At 42.8% G+C, this 21,681-nt stretch overlaps 1 protein-coding gene across 1 annotated transcript; it reads right to left on the bottom strand.

Moving 5' to 3' along the window:
* Positions 1-1,338: 1,338 nt before the first annotated feature.
* LOC134217916 (cullin-4A) lies at positions 1,339-21,543 on the bottom strand. The gene is made up of 8 exons (XM_062696751.1): positions 20,708-21,543; positions 13,489-14,870; positions 13,198-13,425; positions 13,033-13,140; positions 2,232-2,402; positions 2,013-2,165; positions 1,838-1,946; positions 1,339-1,708 (listed from the first exon to the last, which is right to left on the bottom strand). The coding sequence occupies exons 1-7, from the start codon at positions 20,847-20,849 to the stop codon at positions 1,851-1,853; spliced, it is 2,280 nt and encodes a 759-aa protein (XP_062552735.1). The 5' UTR covers positions 20,850-21,543; the 3' UTR covers positions 1,339-1,708; positions 1,838-1,850.
* Between the last annotated feature and the right edge of the window lie 138 nt (positions 21,544-21,681).

Here is a 21,681-nt window from a genome sequence, read left to right as displayed (position 1 = left end):
AGTTTTGTCAAATACAAACCAAGAAAACGCCTAATGAAGTCAAACCTCACACACAGATCACGTCGGTGCTCGAAAGGGGACGCTGAAACCAGTGGACAACCTGGTCACTACCTAACACGCTCTGAGAATCACGATCAGACGAACGATAGAATAATCGCAGGATTCAAACATGCTATCCCACAGATCGCCGACGGGGAGTGGAAGCGAAAGAGCATCAACCGCCGCGAGTTAACCACGTCTGTCGGTTCACGGATTACCCTTACCACTTCTTACTTAATCTTACTTAATTACTTACTTAATCACTTCATTCCTGGAACGAAACAAGATCCATCGAGAAGAAGTAAGCTCTCCTGAAGTCCTGGGTGTTAGACGCATCGTCGGAAAATAACACTGTCGACGTTAGGGCTCTTTTTATGTATTTACAGTTTCGAACAGCTTTGGCCTAGGACCCCGAATGCTCGCCAGAAGTATCGTGCCGAAAGGGGACAGGAAAGTCGCTGAATAGAGCTCTCGGAGGCTCGACAAACGACGTTTTGCTGTGGCGCATGATCCGTGGTGGCAGCAAGCTTCCCTTTCATCGCCGCTTCGACAATTGAGTGAAATCAGCCGGTCACCGTAGCGAGGCACGCAGAAGGGGACCATGGTGTCAAGGTCGTTGCAGGGGTAGCGGCAATTTAATCGAGCATGTGGGGAAGTGGCAACTGTGAGTACACACGGGAATTAAAGAGAAGAAGTGAAGAAGGAAATGTACAAGAACAGGGTGCGCAGTTTGCCCAGCTTAATCATTCAAAACGCCTCACCTCATACGAGACGCAGAATAAGCCTAATTGCTGATGGAGATGGAGGCGGTCCGTTGATCTTTCACGCTGCCTCTTTCCGAAACATCTGCAGCATGAGTTACTAGTTCTTCAAAGAGGGACCTTTCCAACCTGTCGTCTTCCAGTCGGCGTGTATTGAACCGCCGACCAATTCTCTCTTCCTGCTGACGAATCCGGAAGAGCGATAGCCATGTCATTGTTACCACAGAACTCCGCGAACAGTAAGTTCTCCGTTTTCACTCATTTCTTTGAGACCATTGCGTCCCATGATGGGCTTATAGTTCGAGTTGTCGGATTCGATCTTCGAATTTAAGACGCCCATACAGATCTTGATATCACCTTTCGGAATCCTATCTAAGATTGCATTGAGTTGGCTGTAGAAGTTCTCTTTGTCTTGCAGATCGGCTGAAGGCTTTGGACCCGTGTTTTTAATCTGCCAACAATTATTTTTTCCGTTTATAAGTTCCCACTATCAATAATTAAATTAATGCATTTCGAAGAAACAATGAACAATTTCACATATTTTCCTATTTTTATTGATTTTCCATTATATCGGCAAAGGTTCCGCAATTACAGCATGTTCAAGTTTTCCAGTTTTTCTTCTTGAATTTGTAAGAGTTGCTAGTGCAAGTTGTAACCTTAGTGAGCCCACCACTTTTTTCTCTGTCAATAACACTAGCAAACATATTTTGTTGTTTTAGGTTTTCAAAGTATTTACAAAAGGTTTTTTTTTTCTCAGTGTGTTCGAGCGTGTAGCAACGTAGCTTCAATTCTTAGCTTGTACACTTTCCACTGAAAGAGGGGAGGTTCAGATATCTACGTCAGTACGTCGTCGGGTGTTTCGTCGCTCCTAAAGAAGAAGTGCGTATTTGGCTTGCCTCCGATGGAAACTGAAATTGTAAACATGTTTAAATGGCAAAAAGTAACAATGTGCCTTGCTATTAGTTATGTTATGGAAGCTGTAAAAGCGTAGCTCGAGCAACCTCTTGTACTTGTCACGATATTCGTCCTATACTTACGGTTCTAGCGAACTTAGGCAACGTAGTTGTATTGATTTTGGTTATCCTTATCCCGCTCCATGTAGTCACGATCGATCAGGGATTCGATCCGCTTCTTCAGATCAGCCGGCTGCAAATACGGTAATAAAAATTAACAATCATAACTACAGCGTGTCGAACGGCATTGAGGATTTACCTTAACTGGGAAGGTCAGCTGCTTGTACAGCTCGCTGATAAGTAGATTGTGGCTGAGCGTTTTTCGCATCTTCATAATGCGTACGATCGCAGCGTCTATCTGGTACTGTCGGTCCTGGTAGACGCGTTCCTCTGTTGCTTTCTGTTCCTCCGTCTATTGAAAAAAGAAGAACATTATTTAATCATCACAAAGCATCATCAATACACAACAGCTACGGACCGTTTCCTTCATCTGAATCTGGTTAATTTTAATCCTAAAGAGCTTATTCGTAAACTCATTATTGAACTGGAACTTATCGTTGTCTTCTACTTCGCGGCCCTTGGGGATTTTAGTGAGGACACGCGCTTTCCCACAGGCAAGCGACTGAAGTGTGCGACGCATTTCTCCGTCCTGGAAAGATATTCAAATAAAACATAATCTTTAACATAATCGTCCTGCAAGAGTTTGAAAACCCCAAATTTATCCCCCACATATTCTTATTTTTTATATAGTAGGTAACGGAAATCTGCAACCAGACACCTATAGAGGCGAACCCAGGTAGTGTGGGGTTGGAATCATTACACTGTCTGAAACTTGATTATGCATATGTACAACATGTGATAGATTTAGTTCGGAAAAGGTATTGGAGGGTAACCGCCCCTTCGGTGGGCTTTGATCCCACGACCCCAGTTCGCATGACAGGTGCTTTCCCTACTATACTACGAAGGACCTCCGTCGTCCACCGCAGCTTAGCGGGTACTGATGAAACCAAATTCCCAGCACCAGGTACCAGCTGATCTCTCGCAATACATTTTCAGAACTAACTCTCTCATATGTATTTTTGTACACATGCCAACCAAGTAGGACATATGCATAATCAAAGTTCAGACATAGTAATTAATTTCCACTCCGGGTGGGTTAATACCCGGCATATAGGCAATTAACTTTGAATGTACTGAACTCGAGTGGCGATCTCTCTTCGCTTGTGTGGTCGGGTCGGGATCTGACGACCAACTGGCACAACCTCACACAACCCTACTTCATTAAGCGCCGTTGCTGATGAAGCAAGTGTGTAGGAGCCGGACAATACTAACCCAGCCAACACAAAGTCGCATATGCTAGCGCATAAGTGTACAAGGTGGAGGCGATATAGGCGCATGCCTCCATTTGACTGCATGCAAAATGTACGTATATGGCCTCCACTTTGTACACTTATTCGCTATGATATATGATCTTGTGTTTGCTGGGAAATACTCATCCTACTTGGTTGGCATGTGTACAAAAATACATATGAGAGAGTTAGTTCTGAAAATGTATTGCGAGAGATCGGCTGGTACCTGGTGCTGGGAATTTGGTTTCATCAGTACCCGCTAAGCTGCGGTGAACGACGGAGGTCCTTCGTAGCTTAGTAGGGAAAGCACCTGTCATGCGAACTGGGGTCGTGGGATCAAAGCCCACCGAAGGGGCGGTTACCCTCCAATACCTTTTCCGAACTAAATCTATCAAATGTTGTACATATGCATAATCAAGTTTCAGACATAGTAATTAATTTCCACTCCGGTTGGCTTAATATGTACCCGGCATATAGGCAATTAACTTTGAATGTATTGATCATTACACTACTCCCGACCCACTTAAACCAACTTCTTCCAGTCAGGTCACCCGGCCTGCAATCAAGCAATACTTTGGGGGTGATTATTGAGCATTACGCTCCCACACAACACTGTGCTATAACAATGGATCAACAACCGACCACTCGAGTTGAGAGAACACAAGCAGAGTTATGCCACGATTGTCTTACATAAGGGTCCCCATTGCTGGTCACTCGCTACCAAACTGCAGTCCTCACACAATGTGGTATTGTTTATGTCTTGCAACAGACGACACCACTGATCTGCCATGCCGACGACGTTTGGGTCAAACAACCAACCAGCAAGCCAATTAGCTGCGAGCACCGCGCGAACGGTGTTCCCCAGCCCATTGTTACAAGCACCACAAGAGTGCGGCTCATCGTCGTCGTCGATGTGGAAGAACCCACAGAGTGTCGAAGTGGCCTTGGTGGATTTTTTTTAGAAAACCTATTAGCGAAATTCGATCGCAAAGCCGAACAGCCGGCAACGATACGGATGACTCGTCAACATCTACAAGGAGTAGCCGAAGCCGAGGTCGCCCGCCCGGCAAGAAGCAACGATACGACGACGATAAAGATGAGCGGGACGAGAACTAATACCCTTAAATGGCTATCACGTTTTATAACCTCGCATCAATAAACATAGGAACCATCACCAACCCCAAGAAGCTGAACGCGCTCCGAAATTTTATTGGCAGCCAATGTCTTGATATCGTGTGCCTGCAGGAAGTCGAAAACGAACAGCTTTCCTTGCCTGGCTTTGGCGTATTCGCGAATGTGGACCAAACGAGGAGAGGCACAGCTATTGCGGTGAAGGAGCACATCCAGGTCACTCAGGTTAAGAAGAGTCTGGACAGCCGACTGATCGCGCTCAGAATAAACGACACGACCATCTGCAAAGTTTACGCTTCCTCCGGCTCTGCACAGCGAGCGGCCAGAGAAGAAATTTTCAATGGCACGCTGGCGTACTATCTCCGCCACCACACTGAAAACGTAAACATCCTCGCTGGCGATTTCAATTGCGTGCTCCGTGCGTGCGATTCGTCCAGCCCGAATACTTGTCCATCGCTTAAAACCTCCGTACAGCAGCTGCAGCTGCACGATGCGTGGAGATGCTGTGCCCACGCGATGCCGGCTTTACGTACATCAATCAAAACGCGCGGTCTCGACTCGACCGTATTTACGTAAGCCGGGGACTACGCGACAAACTGCAGTCCGCCTTTACACACGTCTGCTGCTTCACAGACCATAAAGCGCTTACGGTCAGAATATGTCTCCCTCCACTGGGACATGAGCCGGGGCGCGGTTTCTGAGCCCTTCGACCGCATCTCCTTACCAATGCAAACGTTGCCGAGTTCCAGTATAAGTGGCAATACTGGGCTCGACAACGCAGCAACTATGGAACGTGTATGGATTGGTGCCTGTACGCTAAACCTAAAATCAAGTCGTTTTTTAAGTGGAAATCTCGATCTGTTTTTGACGAATTTCACGATGCGCACCAGCATCTCTATGCGCAATTACGTCAAGCGTACGACGGCTACTAACAGCAGCCATAATTGATAACCACCATCAATCGGCTGAAAGGAGAAATGCTGGCACTGCAGGGTAACTTCTCGCACATGTTTATGCGCACCAACGAGACGCATCTGGCCGGCAAACCAATATCGATCTTCCAACTGGGGGAAAGACGACGAAAGAAAACCGAAATTACACAGCTGCTGACGGGAGAGGACGAATTTGTCGCCGAGCCTCAGGCGATAGAAATGAAGCTGTTTGATTTCTTCTCGAGTCTATATGCAGAAGAAGCAGCAGAAAACGGCGACAATAACAACGACGGGAACGACTTTGCATGCGAGCGCGTTATCCCTCCGGACGACCCGTCGAACGAAGCGTGCATGGAGGAGATAACAACACTGCTATCAGGGCAAGCGCACCCAAACGATCCCCCGGTCCCGACGGGATCCCAAGAGAATTTTATTTCCGCATGTTCGACGTAATTCACCGCGAATTAAACCTGCTGCTGAATGAAGAACTCACCGGCAATCTCCCCAATGCCTTCGTGGAGGGTATTATCGTGCTGGTGAAGAAAAAGGGAGGTGATAACACGGCCCGAGCATACCGGCCCATATCGCTGCTCAACAGCGATTACAATTTGCTTTCTCGTATCCTCAAAATCCGGCTAGAGCGCGTCATGCGAGCCCACCGTCGCACCGGTAAGCTCATTAGTTTCGATCTGGAGAACGCCTTCGATCGGGTGCGTCATTCGTTCTTGTTCGGCACCATGCGGTCGCTCGGATTCAACGAGGAACTCATCGCTCTTCTCGCGCGCACAGCGAGTCGGTCCACATCCAGGCTGCTTATCAATGGGCACCTCTCTCGATTGTTCGACATCACTCGGTCGGTGCAGCAAGGGGACCCGTTGTCGATGCATCTCTTTGTACTGTATCTCCATCCACTGATATGCAAACTATAGCAAGCGTGTGGGGATGATTTGCTTGTGGCATTTGCGGACGACATCAGTGTCATCGTCACAACAGAGGCACGGATAGGAATGATCCGTGAAATATTTACCCGTTTCTGTGCAGCAGCCGGCGCAACACTTAATTTGCGCAAAACGATGTCGATTAATGTTGGCTATTGCGAAGGTAATATAATCGATATTTCGTGGCTGCAAACGGTAAATGTCGTCAAAATTCTAGGTATCACCTTCACGGACTCGATACGATTGATAACGACGTTGAATTGGAATGCGAAAGTGGGGTAGTTCTCCCAACAAATGTGGCTTCACGCTTTTCGCACTCTGACGTTAGGTTACGTGATTATGTTAAACACTTTCGGCGCAGCAAAATTATGGCAATCAGAACGGCCTAAAGTGGAACAAAATAGTCCGACGATCGACTGGCCCCGCGTGGGGCAAAACATTGGATAAAAACAGTTGTCTTCAATACACCGTTCGCAACTCTACCTGTTTGTGAATGGAAAGACCGAGCATCGGAAGCTGCTTCATACAATGCAGCGAGTAGCAGACGACAACTGCACCCATTGCGGGAACCATTTACAAGAAACGCTCCAGCACAAATTTTGCTCTTGTCCTCGTGTCGGCCCGGCTTGGACGGTCCTACAGCAGAGAATAGCAGCGCTAATGAATAGACGGAGAAGATTCTCTTACGAAGAGTTGGCGATACCTACACTGGCAGGGGTGAACAAACGTAAACGAGTGGAGATTTGTTAATTTAAGTAACGTTGCTATAGATGTAAACTCATTAGTCTTCCACTTGGACGTTAATTTTTAAAACTGTAAATAACTTTTAATTGTAAATGAACTACAAATAAACTGAATTCTAAGCCAAAAAAATATATATCGTATCAGCAGATGCTTTCTCTGTCGGTGTTGGTGCCACCATTAGCCACAAATTTCCGGATGGAACGATGAAGGTTGTTCAGCATGCCTCACGAGCACTTACGTCAGCCGAGAAGAACTACAGTCAACTCGATCGTGAAGGCCATTATATTTGCGGTAACCAAATTTCATCGTATGCTGTTCGGGCGCCGATTCCTTTTGCAAATCGATCATGTCCCTCTTTTGCGAATATTCGAGTCAAGAAAAGGGATTCCGGTCTAAACGCCAAATCGCTTGCAGCGTTGGGCGCTAATCGTATTGCTGTATGACTTGATCATCGACCATATCCCTACTGCGAAGTTCGGAAATGCCAACATGTTTTCACGATTCATCAACCAGCACGTACGACCGGATGAGAATTACGTTATCGCATCGGTTATTCTAGAGGACGATATCAGGTCAGATGCTTCCGATACCATCAAGTCCCTACCATTGAATTTTAAGATCGTATAGGAAGCGACTCAATCAGATACTATCATCAAGAAAGTGTACCGATACTTAAACGAAGGCTGGCCAGATTTGAAGCAAGTCACAGATCCGGAGATAAAAATATTTTGCGACCGCCAAGAATCTCTTACCACAGTTCAAGGTTGCATTCTATTCGGTGAGCGCCTGGTCATTCCATCACCGCTTCGTCGACGCTGTATTGGTCAACTCCATCGTGGCCATCCTGGTATACAACGTATGAAAGCTATTGTCCGTTCGTACGTTTATTAGCCGCCTTTGGACAAGGACATCGTGGACCATGTAAAGTGAACTGCGAAGTCACCATCAAAGCAAGCTCCGGTACCGTGGCCACGTTCAACCAAACCATGGGAACGCGTCCACACTATGCTGGTCGGTGATCGGACGGTGGAACTACTATCTCATTGTCGTTGACTCTTACACAAATTGGCCAGAAAACATCCAAACACACACAGTACGGCCACTGCTGCAACGATTGCCATCCTCAAGGACGTCTTTGCTCGATTTTGAATGCATTCAACGTTGGTGAGCGATAATGGACCGCAATTCGTTAGTCAACGGTCAAGCCGAAATATTTGTGGATATATTTAAGAAGTACATCGAGAAAATTCAGGAGGGAAGAGATACTGTGCGAGAAGCGCTCAACACTTTTCTTATCACCTATAACAGAAGCACACCAAATCCTTCCACTCCCAACGGTAAGTCGCCAGCGGAGATTATGCCGAATTCGGACCAGTTTGGAGTTACTTCGCCCACCAGTTGAACGCCCAACCGTGCAAAATCAGGATTCCAACGTAAAACGCAGTTATCAGCCATCAACGAAACAATCTTTTGCAAAGCTCTATTCCAACGGCGTTGGGCACATAGCATCATTTTGTATAACGTTTGGGTTAACAATCAAAGACTTGTACGCTCACAGGTCAACCAACTAATGAACCATTTCGAAACCAACCATCACACCAAGCCCATGAACAATATTCTTCTAGACTGCCAATCAACATTCTGCTAGGTGCGTGGAATTTGCCTGCGCCACGTTCATCATCTGTGTCATCGCATCCGACTCTTCGCCAAGTCATGCGGCAGTTTCGTTTCCTATCGCAGGCTCTGGCTCATCGGAGTTACAATAAATTATTGTACCAGAGCAACAACCAGTAACACCGGCTTCTCGCCGCTCTTCGCGTTTCCGAAGAGTGCTTCAGCGATACCAGATTTGTTGGGACTTGGACAACCCTAATGAACAACTTCAGTAACCGGGCTTAGACAACTTTTTTTTAACTTTTTGTCGGGTAGGTATAAGGCGAGATGTTATAAGCCTTTTTTAAATTTTTGCATTTGCCCGACTGGAGGCAAAATGAGATGTTTTGGGGGTGCTCAGTACTCATGAGTGAGTGAGTGGCCCTAATGCTCATGCTATAGAAAAAGTACCACCTGAATAAAGAAAAAAGTAAATCATTCTTTTAAAGCATGCTTCTGCTGATAAAAGTGAAGATGCAGACACATTTTAAAACACGTGTTTGCTCAAAATACAACAAAAAGATAAGTTACTTGCTCGTAGGCCTCGTTATAGCATGCGTTTGTCCGCAGTGATTGATTAAATAATTTTTAATATCAAAAGGTCTTCTTCTTCTTCTTATTGGCATTACAACCCCACACTGGGACAGAGCCGCCTCGCAGCTTAGTGTTCATTAGGCATTTCCACAGTTATTAACTGCGAGGTTTCTAAGCCAAGTTACCATTTTTGCATTCGTAGGGGACCAGGGGGCATTATGAACACCCGGGGCAGATTGGACACCCCCAATATTCTTGTTAATTTAATCATTTTTCTACTTTCAATGCAGCGAACTCTATAATCCTTTCATAAACAACTAATTTATTGCGTAAAAGCCATTGTTTTATTTTCTTAGCGCATAAATTTGACAAAAAAGTTACAATGTCTTCAAAAGGGTTAAAAATTATGAGTTTCACCTCCCATAAAATAAGCTTTACTTTACCACAGAAGATGATTTCTCAATAATTGGTCATCCCATAGCAAAATTCTGTTATTTACAGTGCTCTGGCATGCATTTGTGACAAGTTTCCTTGATTTTTACAAAATTTCCAACAGTTTTTAAATTTGTTCACCTGTTGGGGCAAACTGAACACTCTATATGGGGGTAGAACTGATACATTAAAAATTAAAAACATAACCTCAAATTCATCGAACTTGGCTTTCATATCGTGTTATTTTCGTGTTATTATGGTGCGGAATTATAAATCGCTATAAAAGTTCCAGTACATGACATATATACTATAGAAGCATATAGTAGCTATAGTAGTAGTAGCTATAGTAGCTTAGTAGCTATATATATAAAACTCAATGTTTGTATGTTTGTATGTATGTTCCAGCATAACTTCTGAACCCATTGACCGATTTCAACCAAATTTGGAACACACATTCTTTATCTTAAGGAGACGACGATAGGGATGCTCTATGGGAAAGGGGGAGGGTGTGGGGGGAGGGGTATTACTTAGTTATTGATCATCTCAGTGTACTTTTTAAACCCCTTGGCCGATTTCAACCAAATTTGGAACACACATTCTTTATCTTTAGGAGATGACGATAGCATGCTCTTTGGAAAAGGGGGAGGGTGTGGGGGGAGGGGTATTGCTTAGTTATCGATCAACTCAGTGTAACTTCTGAGCCCCTAGGCCGACTTCAACCAAATTTGGAACACACATTCTTAATCTTAAGGAGACGACGATTGCATGCTCTTCGGAAAAAGGGGGAGGGTGTGCGGGGAGGGGTATTACTTAGTTATCGATCAACTCAGTATAACTTCTAAACCACTTGGCCGATTTCAACCAAATTTGGAACACACATTCTTTATCTTAAGAAGACGACGATAGGGGAGCTAGGGATGCTCTTTGGAAAAGGAGGAGAGTGCGGGGGGAGGGGTATTGCTTAGTTATTGATCAACTCAGTGTACTTTTTGAACTCCTTGGCCGATTTCAACCAAATTTGGATCACACATTCTTTATCTTTAGGAGACGATGATAGGAGGGTTAGGGATGCTCTATGGAAAAGGGAGAGTGTGGGGGGAGGGGTATTGCTTAGTTATTGATCAACTCAGTGTAACTTCTGAACCCCTTGGCTGATTTCAACCAAATTTTGAGCACACATTCTTTAGCTTAAGGAGACGATGATAGGATGCTTTTGGAAAAAGGGCAAAGGTGTGGGGGGAGAGGTATTGTTTAGCAATCGATCAACTCAATGTAAGTCTTGAACCCAATGACCGATTTGAACCAAATTTGTATCAAATATTGTCTGTGCTAAGGAAACAATTTTAGTGTGAGAAAAGGGTATTGTTTAGTTATCGATCAATTCAGCATAACTTTTGAACCTATTTACCGATGTGCACCCATCTTCTCTGTTTAAGAAAGACAATATTAGACTGGGTAGGAGTGTCATAGCTGAATGAGAGAGCTGGTATATTTATTAAACGAACAGTTTAGTATACTTTTTTATCGCATGGGTCAATTGAAACCAAATTTGTAAACACGTATTCTCTACCCAAAGGAAATTATTATAGAGAGGCTGGGAGTGACTTTTGGAATTCGGGAGGTTATTGGGGTTGGGTATTGTTTAGAAACCCACTTAATTAAAAATCCCTCTTATTTAGTTCATTCGAGGTTCTTTGACATTGTACAATGCTCCTAAAACAAATTGCCCGAATTCCTCAAAACTACCAAATCCTCGACAATAATATTTTCCCGGTAATAACATTTCCCCAATAATAACTTTAACAAAAATGATATTTCCCGAAAATGATCCTTCCCGATACACATATCCCAGAATATGACATTTCCCTGAAAATGACATATCCCTGAATGAAGCAGGCCATTCACATAACACTATTTGGCCCAAGATCATTCGGCATGAAGGGCATTTAGGATAACTATGAACAGCATCAGAAAAATCTTTCATAGAAAGCATGCATTTGCTGGGTATGAAGCAATGATAATTGTTACCTTTTATCGGAATCATGGTTTGCCCAGTTAAAAGCAGTGATTAATGTGTTTCCTTCTGGATGGTGGATATGATTGCTTCTTCAAAAGTAGACATTTGCCCGGAATAAGGCAATGGTATGTGTGATCCCTTCTTTAAAAATATACCTTTGGCCAGAATAAGGCATCGGTAGATGTTTTTCCTTCTTTAGAAATAGACGTTTGCCCGGAAAAAGGCTATTCAAACCCACGAGCCCTTCTTCACAATGAATCAATGTTTCCAAAAGCCTTCTTTTAATCAAATGATGTACCAATAAGTAAACACAATTACCCTGTGGACCAATTGGTTTTATCATTTTTCGATTGTGAAAAAAATGCGAACCATACTGGCAATTCCGAGCAAGGCCGGGTACATAAAGCTAGTATACAATAAAAGTCGCTGAAAGTGCGACAAAAAAAGGAAGTGTTTTGTATAGATTTGGCAATCTCGTTGGCAAGTTGATCGGTACAACCCATTGGAAGGATTGGCGATGCCAGTAGACTGAATAAGAGCATGCATAGATTATGCAATGCTTAAAGTAGAGACGATTGATAAGGGGTCTTGCAATAAGTGTGAGGATCCATATAAAAACAATCATATGCTTCATACAAAAAGTTCGACATACATGTATGAGGCCGGCTGAAAGTGGCATATGTTTACGTTACGTAATCAATCTTCTTCTATTCGTCATGGAATTAATATAGAAAACGACCATATATGACCTCGCTTAAGAAGAGGGAAATAGATTTTCGGATGTTGATGATCCAAACACAATTTTAGGTGTCTCATACAAAATCATGACAGGAATATGAACAATTGGGTAATATTTATGTTGGATGTTCCATAAAATAGGTTACAATGGCATATAATCACAAGTAAGATAATTTTCTTCATATTTTATTAGGGTGTCCATACTGCCCCATGGGGGTGTCCAATCTACCCCGCTACCTTCCCGAGAGTAGTGAAAAATTAACTATTACAAAATCGTCCTATTTGATTGAAATTGCCTTATTTTCAATACGATTCAAAACAGAACTGGTAGTTAACTAGTAATAGTATCATGTAATTGCTAGAAATCCGAATTATATTCAATTTAAATCACCTAAAATTGATTAAAAGCTTAGGGTGTCCATATTGCCCCTTGTCCCCCTATATCATGAGGCTAACACGATGATACTTTTATGCCCAGGGAAGTCGAGACAATTTCCAATCCGAAAATGGCCTTGACCGGCACCGGGAATCGAACCCAGCCACCCTCAGCATGTTCTTGCTTTGTGCCGCGCGTCTTACCGCACGGCTAAGGAGGGCCCAAAAGGTCTATATGTTTTAATTTCATCAAACTGTTAAAATGTATGTCAAAGAACGTCCAACTCGATATGTCAAATCGGATAGTCCCAACTTTCAGATGTAATGTATGTGGCAGAACGCAATGGCCTTGAACGGAGCAGAATTTTAATGTCTTCCATGTACAGAATAAGATCAAGATGTAACACTAAAGCTTCAATCTAATTAATAAGCTTACCTCTATATTGATTGCTACTTTTATGTCTTCGAACGATATAGTGGGATTATAGTTGAAAAGTAGCAAAACTAGCGCTTGGAACAATGATACTTGCAAGTCTTTGGGCCCCTGAAATGGAATTGGTTAAACTTTTTGTTTTACTCAAAGGCTCAAAAGAAAACATACCGCATCGAACCGTGCTTTCAGCACGCAGTGTCCTAGCGTCGGCTGCCATTGGAGCTTTCGCCCGCTGTGCTTTGCCAGGTAGAACTTGTTGAACACTGACTGGTACTGGAGCAGCTCCTGGGGCAATGTGACCTCCACCACCGGATACGTCGGCCAAAAGCCCATCGTCAGTATGTTGACCGTCAAATCGATACTCTGCAAGTCTTTGTTTTCTGAGTTGCCCATGTGCTGCAGAGAAAAAAAATATTGCAATAAGTCTGAACCTTCAATCACATTCTCAATGTAACAAACCTGCTTAAATGCGATGTTAATATCCCTACTCAGTTCCATGTCTTTGAACATGCCTTCCAGCTTGGAAGTAAATCCACCGCCGCACTCCTGCTTCAGCTTTGACAGCATACTTTTCTCCGCGTCCACCGAAGCAGATTTTCCTACGAGTAACCGTTTCGCTAGGTCCTTTTTGTAGAACGCTTCGAACACATCTTTGCCGTGGATAAACCGGAACTGCACCATTATTTTGTCCAGGATCTGTTCCAGTTCTTCCTCAGTGGCTTCCTTGTTACCGGCTCGTAGTTTCATGTCCACGTACTTCGCAATCAGTTCCGCCGGTTTGTTCGATCTCTGGTTGACGAAGTACTCGAACGCTTCTCGTAGGGAGTTTGAGAATTTATCGTTTCGCTCGAAACACGTCACGACAATGTTGTCCAGTTTGTCTTTAAAGTCCAGCAGGTCCTGTACCATAGATTTATCTTTCTCTGGGTCGATGACGATCGTGCGGCCTTTCTTTTTTATGTAGGCATTAAAAGATGCGCACAGTTCGATTGTTCCATTCTTAACGCGTGAAAAGAGTGAATACAACAAGCTAAGGTCGGATAGACGATTCTCTTCCAGTAACTGGTCTAAGCCCTTCTGTAAAATTCCGGTTATATGTTCTGTAATGAGCTGCCGTTCGACGGTCACAACCAACTGGTGCTTCGTACAACTGTCCAAATAGTGCAGAAGACGTTCGTTTTCTTCCTGTAACCGCTTTTCGACGTGTTGCAGATATTCGGGGACTTCTAGTTCCTCCATCTTGGCTTGTCCTTCTGATTGGTAGAGGTGTTTCGTTGCAACGAGGAACTTTTGCTCGAAAGCTTCTTTATAAATCTGCAGGTCAGACAACATTCGGAGTAGGCTCTTGAGTAAAGTTCGGTCGACTGCATCCCCGTTCCGTTCTTTCTCTATCAAAATCAGTATGCCTTCGACAGTTCTGGCCTGCACTAATGTGTTCATTGCTATATGATCACGGAATAATTCCAAACCCATGTCCCAAATTGAGTGAACTGTGGGATTCTGCAGGACGTACGTTCTATCCAGATACAGAAAAATACTCCTTATCATGATCATTTGCTGACAATGTGACTGCCAGCATTCGTTCATCTTCTTTAGGTAAACCAACTTATCGACCGACTCGGCGAGGAAGGGAGTAATGTTGGCCTTGACGTGCTGCTCGGCCAACGCCGTCAGATTGACATACAGCTGCGAGTCCATCTTGTGGCTGCACATGTTCTCCACTGCTTGGTACAGTTCTTCCAACGAGTATTCGATGGGTGTGGACGTTTGGATGGCGACGACAGCCGCTCGCAGCTTCTGCCATGTGTGCTCCTGATAATTCTCTGGGAGAGTTGGTTTAGCTAGAAGGAGATGAAACAGATGATAGTATGTATAAGATTACAATCGGAACTGAATATAATTTCAATTTCAATGGTTTTATTATGTCCCTCATTCAACGGTACTATACTGCCGTGAATCGCATATTTATCCCATATGAAAAGAAAACCCAGCATAGATGGGACAGATATGCGATTCACGGCAGTATAATACAATATTTATTTTTGCATTTCAGAGATTTTGAATACTAGGTAGGAATAGGTAGTGCTCAAAAATCCCTAGATCTCAAATTGTCTTAAAGCTATACATATTAAAGGGGTTAAGAGATGAGTGCTTCGATGAGCGGATTTGCTGACATCTAACAGGAAGTTATGAAGAATCTCGTAGCCCGTACAATGCTTGTGTCGATAGTGTTGACACCGACCAACTTGGGGAGATCGTCGGTCGGATACCATGAGTTGAAGATAAGGACCATCTTGAGCAGCTTGTTCTGTTTCACCTGGATATTGTTGTAGAGAAAACACTGATCCTTGGGATACTCCAAAGGGAACCGTGAAGGTCCGGTTTGACAGGAATGATTGGACAATCTTAACCAGGTTAAGCTGCAGATTAGATTTTTTCTTTTTTTTTTTCCTGTTCGGGTGTGCCACTGCGACCAATTATTAGATCTATTGTAAAGCTATGTCCATTTAGAATCCGGAATCATTTATTGTATTGCAGCGGCACGAAAAGTGATCGCTGCAAGAATTCTTTTACAGCGGTTTGTCTACCTAGGCGCCCACTTGCTGTGGTATAAATTTCACGAAGTTTCGTGCAGCGTGTCAAAAATTATTCCAGATGGAAGCCGAAAGGAGAGAAAAAAGTCTGCACACCCACGTTGATAATCCTGCTCATCGACGATGGAACCTACGTCAAAATGGATTTCGGACAGCTTCCTAGTTAAAAATTCTACATGGTGACGGCACGAGGACTTGTTCCTGCGCAGTTTAAGTTTGATTTTTGGACAAACTTGCATAAAAAACGGATGATTTTGGCAAGGGATATGCAATTGTGGGGCAAAGACCTAAGTGTTTGTGACGAATAAGACGATGGACTCGAAGCTGTACAAGGAGGAATGTCTCAAAACCGCGGTCGACTTTCCATAAAGCCCATAAAGGTCCCGTGAAGTTTTGGCCAGATTTGGCGAGTTGCCACTACAGCCGGGAAGTCATCCAGTGGTAAAGCGATAATAACGAAGATTTCATCGATAAAAACATAAATCCACGCAACTGCCCACAGCTCCGGCCCATTGAGACATTTTGGGCAGTAATGAAGCGGAAGCTTAAGAAAAGTGGAAAAAGGGGAAAAACAGCTCGGGTCGCGACTCAGATGACCAAAATGTGGAACAAATGTGCCAAGGAAGTTGACTGCGGGGGTGTGCAACTTTTGATGAGAGGAATAAAGAAGAAGGTGCAAATTTTCACTAGAAACAAGTAGGAATTATTTGTATCAATATTTTTTTTCTTAAAGTACAGTTAATTACCCTTATTTTGATGTATTAACCTTCTTTGTACGTCAATCCGTTGCCGAGATACAGATGATTTTATTATTCCGGATTCTAAATGGACATAGCTTTAGCGTTACCCGTATCCTTAGTGTTCAAGTGCATGACGAATTACTCCAGTGCTATTGAGAAGCAATGCAGTATCGGTTTCGAAACAGTAGTTGTTTTGTTTTCTCGAGACCACCATGACAAGGTCCCGCTATTTAGACCCTTCATAGAAAGCATTCCGATTGAAGGCGCGCCCCTTATCAATAGGAAATCAATCCTTTCTTGAGAAAACAGAACAGTACTACTGTTTTTGGCCATGCATCGGAGCTCTAGTCACATCCTTGTCTTGCTTCTAGAATATCACCAGTAAAACTCTTAAAACCCGGGAATTAGCTCTGTCTACAAGACCATTTCAAGCAAGAGAATTTGTTCAGTAATAAGAACTTCCGTGTGTTCCTCTCCCTACCATTTTTAACCAGTTCATGAAGAGTTAGTACGTATTTAAACCCCTAACTCGATTTTGCCAGCAGTCAGTTCAGCCTAGGACCGGGTACCGAGGTTTTTTAACTAATTACTTAAATAGTTGTTTCCGCTGCATACAGTTTAGCCTCAAACAAGAGGAATTTGAGTCTTTCAACTGTCTGCAAGGTAACATTAATTGTTTTATTTCTCAGACTGCTGTTGGTAGCGGGGACTGAATACGATGAATCCTTAATTACCACAACTTATTGCCCTAGCTAGAAAAATGGATTAAGCTAGGGCTCTGTTTGGTAGATCTCACACCGCAACACACTACGTCAAAGTGATCTACCGTGTTACGGGAATGCAGATTAGATTGGAAGAGCTTGTACACTATGGCGTCCTGCCCTACGGAGTTGTACGCTTTTTCAACATCGAGGAGAATCATACCAGTCGATTTACCCGTAAAGAATCCCCGCTTCACCTTCTACTTTATGCGAGCCAGTTGGTACACCGTTGAGTGTCCTGTTTTGAAGCCAAACTACTGGGGTGGAATAACTTCCTCTGTCTCCAGGTGTCTGTTTAACCGGGCACGGTGTGAAAAAAGGGTTTATTATCGAAATTTTATGTTACCTCTGATTTTAGGCCAGGTCATAAGAAATGAGGCAGTTTTAAAAGATTTCATCGGTAATTTTTTGAAAAAAAGTGATTTTTTAATTTTTTTTTTCTCCAATATGGATAAAACATGGTAATAAACTCTCAAAATATACATATTTGAAACATTTCTTATACAAAACCTATTTTTAAACGGATCAAAAATGTTGAAAAATCATTTCTGAAATTTCATTTCTGTATTTCAAGCGTTTTAGAAGGATTTTTTTGGGTATTTTTAAAATTTGTCCATGAATTACAATCTCTTTCCATGAATTACAATCTTTTTTCCAGCCTTTATCCAGTTCTCTGCAAGATTATTTGCAGTTTTGTTTCGTCCAACAATCGTACTAGATCGCAAGCCAGTCTTCTATATTTTATAGGATTCATAATATTTTTCTCTTGATACACTGCCTCATAGTTTCTCTGGTACATATCACATTTTGCTTGAAAACCACAAAAACTTCTCATAATATCCATGTTCCGTCTCCGAAAATGGATACAGGATGACCTAAATTTATATATAGAGCGAATTTAATTTCTGTATGTATGTTACGGAAACTACGCTGCTGCTAAAAGCTCGACAGTCTCATATTTGATACGTTCCATGTCTGTGTGGGTTATTCGTGCTTTAATGGGCAGTAAACTGGTTACTTACGTCTTTGAAGACCATTTTTGCAACAGAAATACGACTTTTAACTTTACGGTAATGTGACCATACGTCCCGCGTTTCGCGGGACAGTCCCGCATTTTCATTATTTGTCCCGCGCTGAAAAGTGTCCCGCGAAAAGTCCCGCATTCAACTTATTTCTAGATAATGTCCCGCAAAATACAGAAACATAGAGTACATTATTAGCTATTACTTTGTATTTTAAAAGAAGTTATTAGATTTGATTAGAAATTCAATATTTTGCTTCCATGTATTTCCTGCTGTGTTATTGCTTGTGTTTCAAAACGCAACATCCAAAATTCCACTCCATTTAAATTGCCATGCGGAAAATCTACTCCACCAGTTAGGAAACGATCTTTACTGTGTTGGTATTGGATATCGATAGCAGTGTTGGGAAACACTCAAATTCTTAAATCTCATCGAAAGTTCAAATCAAGCGCGAGTCATACATCACCCGACTCATGGCACAGAGAATCGTTCATAATACGACTCGTGGTTTGCATCATTGCTTGATTTCTACGTGTTATTCTCCGTTGAATTATCGAATTTACTTTCTTTGCCTAAAACAATAGATAATGAATCCATAAGTAACATAGAATACGCTTTTATTGGGTTTTGGTGCTTTTTGAACCGAAATCCTTTTTGGCGATTAACCGGATCGATGCGATTCTGCATGCAAAACTCAAGCATGATGTTCTCCCTGTAGAATCGCAAGCGATCTGAAATGGGACGGAATTTTTGATTTATGAACTTTTATATAGGAACTTTTATATAGGTTTCGGCTGATGCGATTCGATCAAAAAACCCAAAAATACACAAATCAGCTACTAATAAATCAGCCGAAAATTGTATAAAAGTTCATTTAATCATCATGCAATGTTCTGTGAAATTGTTCTGTAGCATACCAACTGCCGTTTTTGCAATTCTGAGGTCAATCGAGTAATCAGAACCAATTTTCAGATCGAATGAGTGACGGAGGTGTATTTTCCTATACATTTTGGCTGAAATCCCCATACAAACTTCAAATCAAATGCGCCAGCTTATGCAACAAGCGATTGAGCTGAAATTTTCAGAGATTGATTTTCTCACCCAAAGACACAATTCTGGGGGGTGCCCCGTGGAATTCGACAACATTTTTTTCTCCCCATAGTAATCTGGGCCAGTCTAGTATATAGTCTACCTCTACGCTATGGGATCTCCCGGTTCACCTAGTCTAACGTCGATCGGCGCCATCTTATGTATATTATTCAGCCCGATCAAGATTCTCGGTCGGTTTCTCTTTCAGTGCACTGATTCTCCTCGAGTCCTTTTCGACTAGGCCCACGTCTCCTGTCCACCGGATATCAAGCCTTTGCTGGACGCTCTCTGCGGCCAGTTGGCCTGCCAGTGCTTTTTCCACCATCGTAACCGATGCTTCTTCATCCAGAAACGCAAGGGTAGTCACGGATGTGTCCCGGAAATGCAGTGTCAGCGGCAGCATGTGGAATAATATGCTGCTGTTCAGCTGGATATGGGCGTTCATAATGTCCATTCCAGACTCCTTATGCAGCAACGGATTGTGCCTTTCCGTACAACCGCCATTTGGGAATTCATTATAATTTTTACAAGAAATTCGTTTTAGTTTCTACTGTTAATTCCACCTATTGTTAGTTTTTGATGTAGCTTTTTTTAGTTTTGATTGTTTCGTAATTTATTTATTGTTTCCAATGTTTTAGTAGTTTTTGTTTTAACGCTTCCTTGACCCGATATTAAGTGTAAATTAACCGGTTATCGTTCCCAATAAAAATTACAATTACAAATTTGTCTGCTAAGTTTTTTTTTATTTCTATCCAACTTCTAGTATCGAATCAAATATTGTTATATCTTGAAATTCTTCAGAACCTCGGAATGTTTCAGTTGAATATCTGAAATTGAAATAAACGATAAACCAGTGAATGAAGAACAGAGGACCCGGAAGGATTTACATTACTGCACCGGTCCTCTTTTGTCATGTGTAAACAATTTCCGTGCATTGCTAAATATGTTTTCAGTAGAAATAGTCCGAGACAAATTATCCACATCTGTTAAATACGATGATTCTTTTTTCAAAGTATCGGATTTGATCTGAATAGAAATGCTTCTAGGAATTCAAAATAAATGTACAATCTTTGCATCGGATTGTGCAGAACAGAATTTTCAAAATTCATCATCGAATCTCCTAAGTAATAAAAAATCGGTTCATTATTATGCTGTACATGGAATAAAATCGCATTAACTAGTGAAAGCGTCGAAAAGGGAAACCAAATAAAATAATACAGGTGTACGTCCAAAGTAGAGCAAAATTAACCATGCTAGTTTCTCGTAATCATTCTTTCGTATACAAAACGTCTCAAGGTAAGCTATTTTCAATGAGCACCAGTTGTTTCTCGCATTCTACTGCGGTAGAACTTGATTGCTATTGCTCCAACGAATAAAAAAAATGAAGCTAGTGACGATATTTCCCCCAATAACACCCGCCCCCCTCTCTGAGCCCCACAAGCTAACACTATCATACCAGAAGAGAATCTCACCTCTGAAGTTTTTAATGACAATCTTTTTGATGTCGCCAGGTTTCCCCGTTCCGGTGTTGGTGGTCATCTTGATAACTGCACCGTTTGTGTTGCTGAGCGCCGAAAAGTTGGCTCTTTTCCGATCGTTTTCGGTCATATTCATGGCGCTGAGCAGCGGTTCTTCTTCTTCCGCCTTTGACTTGCCTCCGGTTCCTCCAATTGCTGCTGCGTTCCACAATTTCAGTCGTTTTCCGAACAGATCACGACTAGATCCGCCACCTCCACCACCACCGAACGGTTCTAGCTTATGTTTCGAAATTGTGACCACCTTTAATGGGCACGCACTACCGAATTAACTGGCCGATAAAAGTAGTTTTTTTCTGATTCTCACCCCGAAGCACAACAACGAAGCAGATGACGGTCCTGCGATCAGAAGGTTTATTGTTGTTGCCGTGTTTCTCCTGTCAAAAACGCACCTGGCAGTCTCACGCACACTTTCGTCAATCGAGCAGACACCACGAGCTCCGCGAAGAAGCTGTGGGAGCGAAAGGGACAACTAGCGTTGCACAAACACCGCAGGACAGGCAAAAGAACGTTCTGTCACTCTGGCGGTCGGAATTTGATTCTTCGACTGCGCTGGAACCTTGCATCAAACAAAAATGAGTTTTTCACGATCGAATTCACGTTTTTGGCTACTTTCGCGATTAAATCGAGTCACTTGTTAGGCCCCATTATCGACACAATCCGCTAAATGGCGGAACTGGAGCGAATTCAACGAAAAATAGCGATATTCCTACACTCCACTTTCTATACCACACAGGATCGCGTTTCGTTCGAAGTAAAATCTCGCACTCACACTCAATGACTCAAATTGACAGCTTGTAACCAAGGACTGAGAAGAGAAAAATAATATGTTGCTTTCCCTTTTTAACGAACAGCCATCAGCAAGCGAGGAAGCGAGGGGTCTATCGATCTAGATTCCCCTATATGTTGGC

This window comes from Armigeres subalbatus, chromosome 2 (genome assembly GCF_024139115.2).
Source record: "Armigeres subalbatus isolate Guangzhou_Male chromosome 2, GZ_Asu_2, whole genome shotgun sequence".
NCBI lineage: Eukaryota > Metazoa > Arthropoda > Insecta > Diptera > Culicidae > Armigeres > Armigeres subalbatus.
Note: the sequence above shows the minus strand (reverse complement) of the source record. Positions and strands in the feature narration are given on the sequence as shown.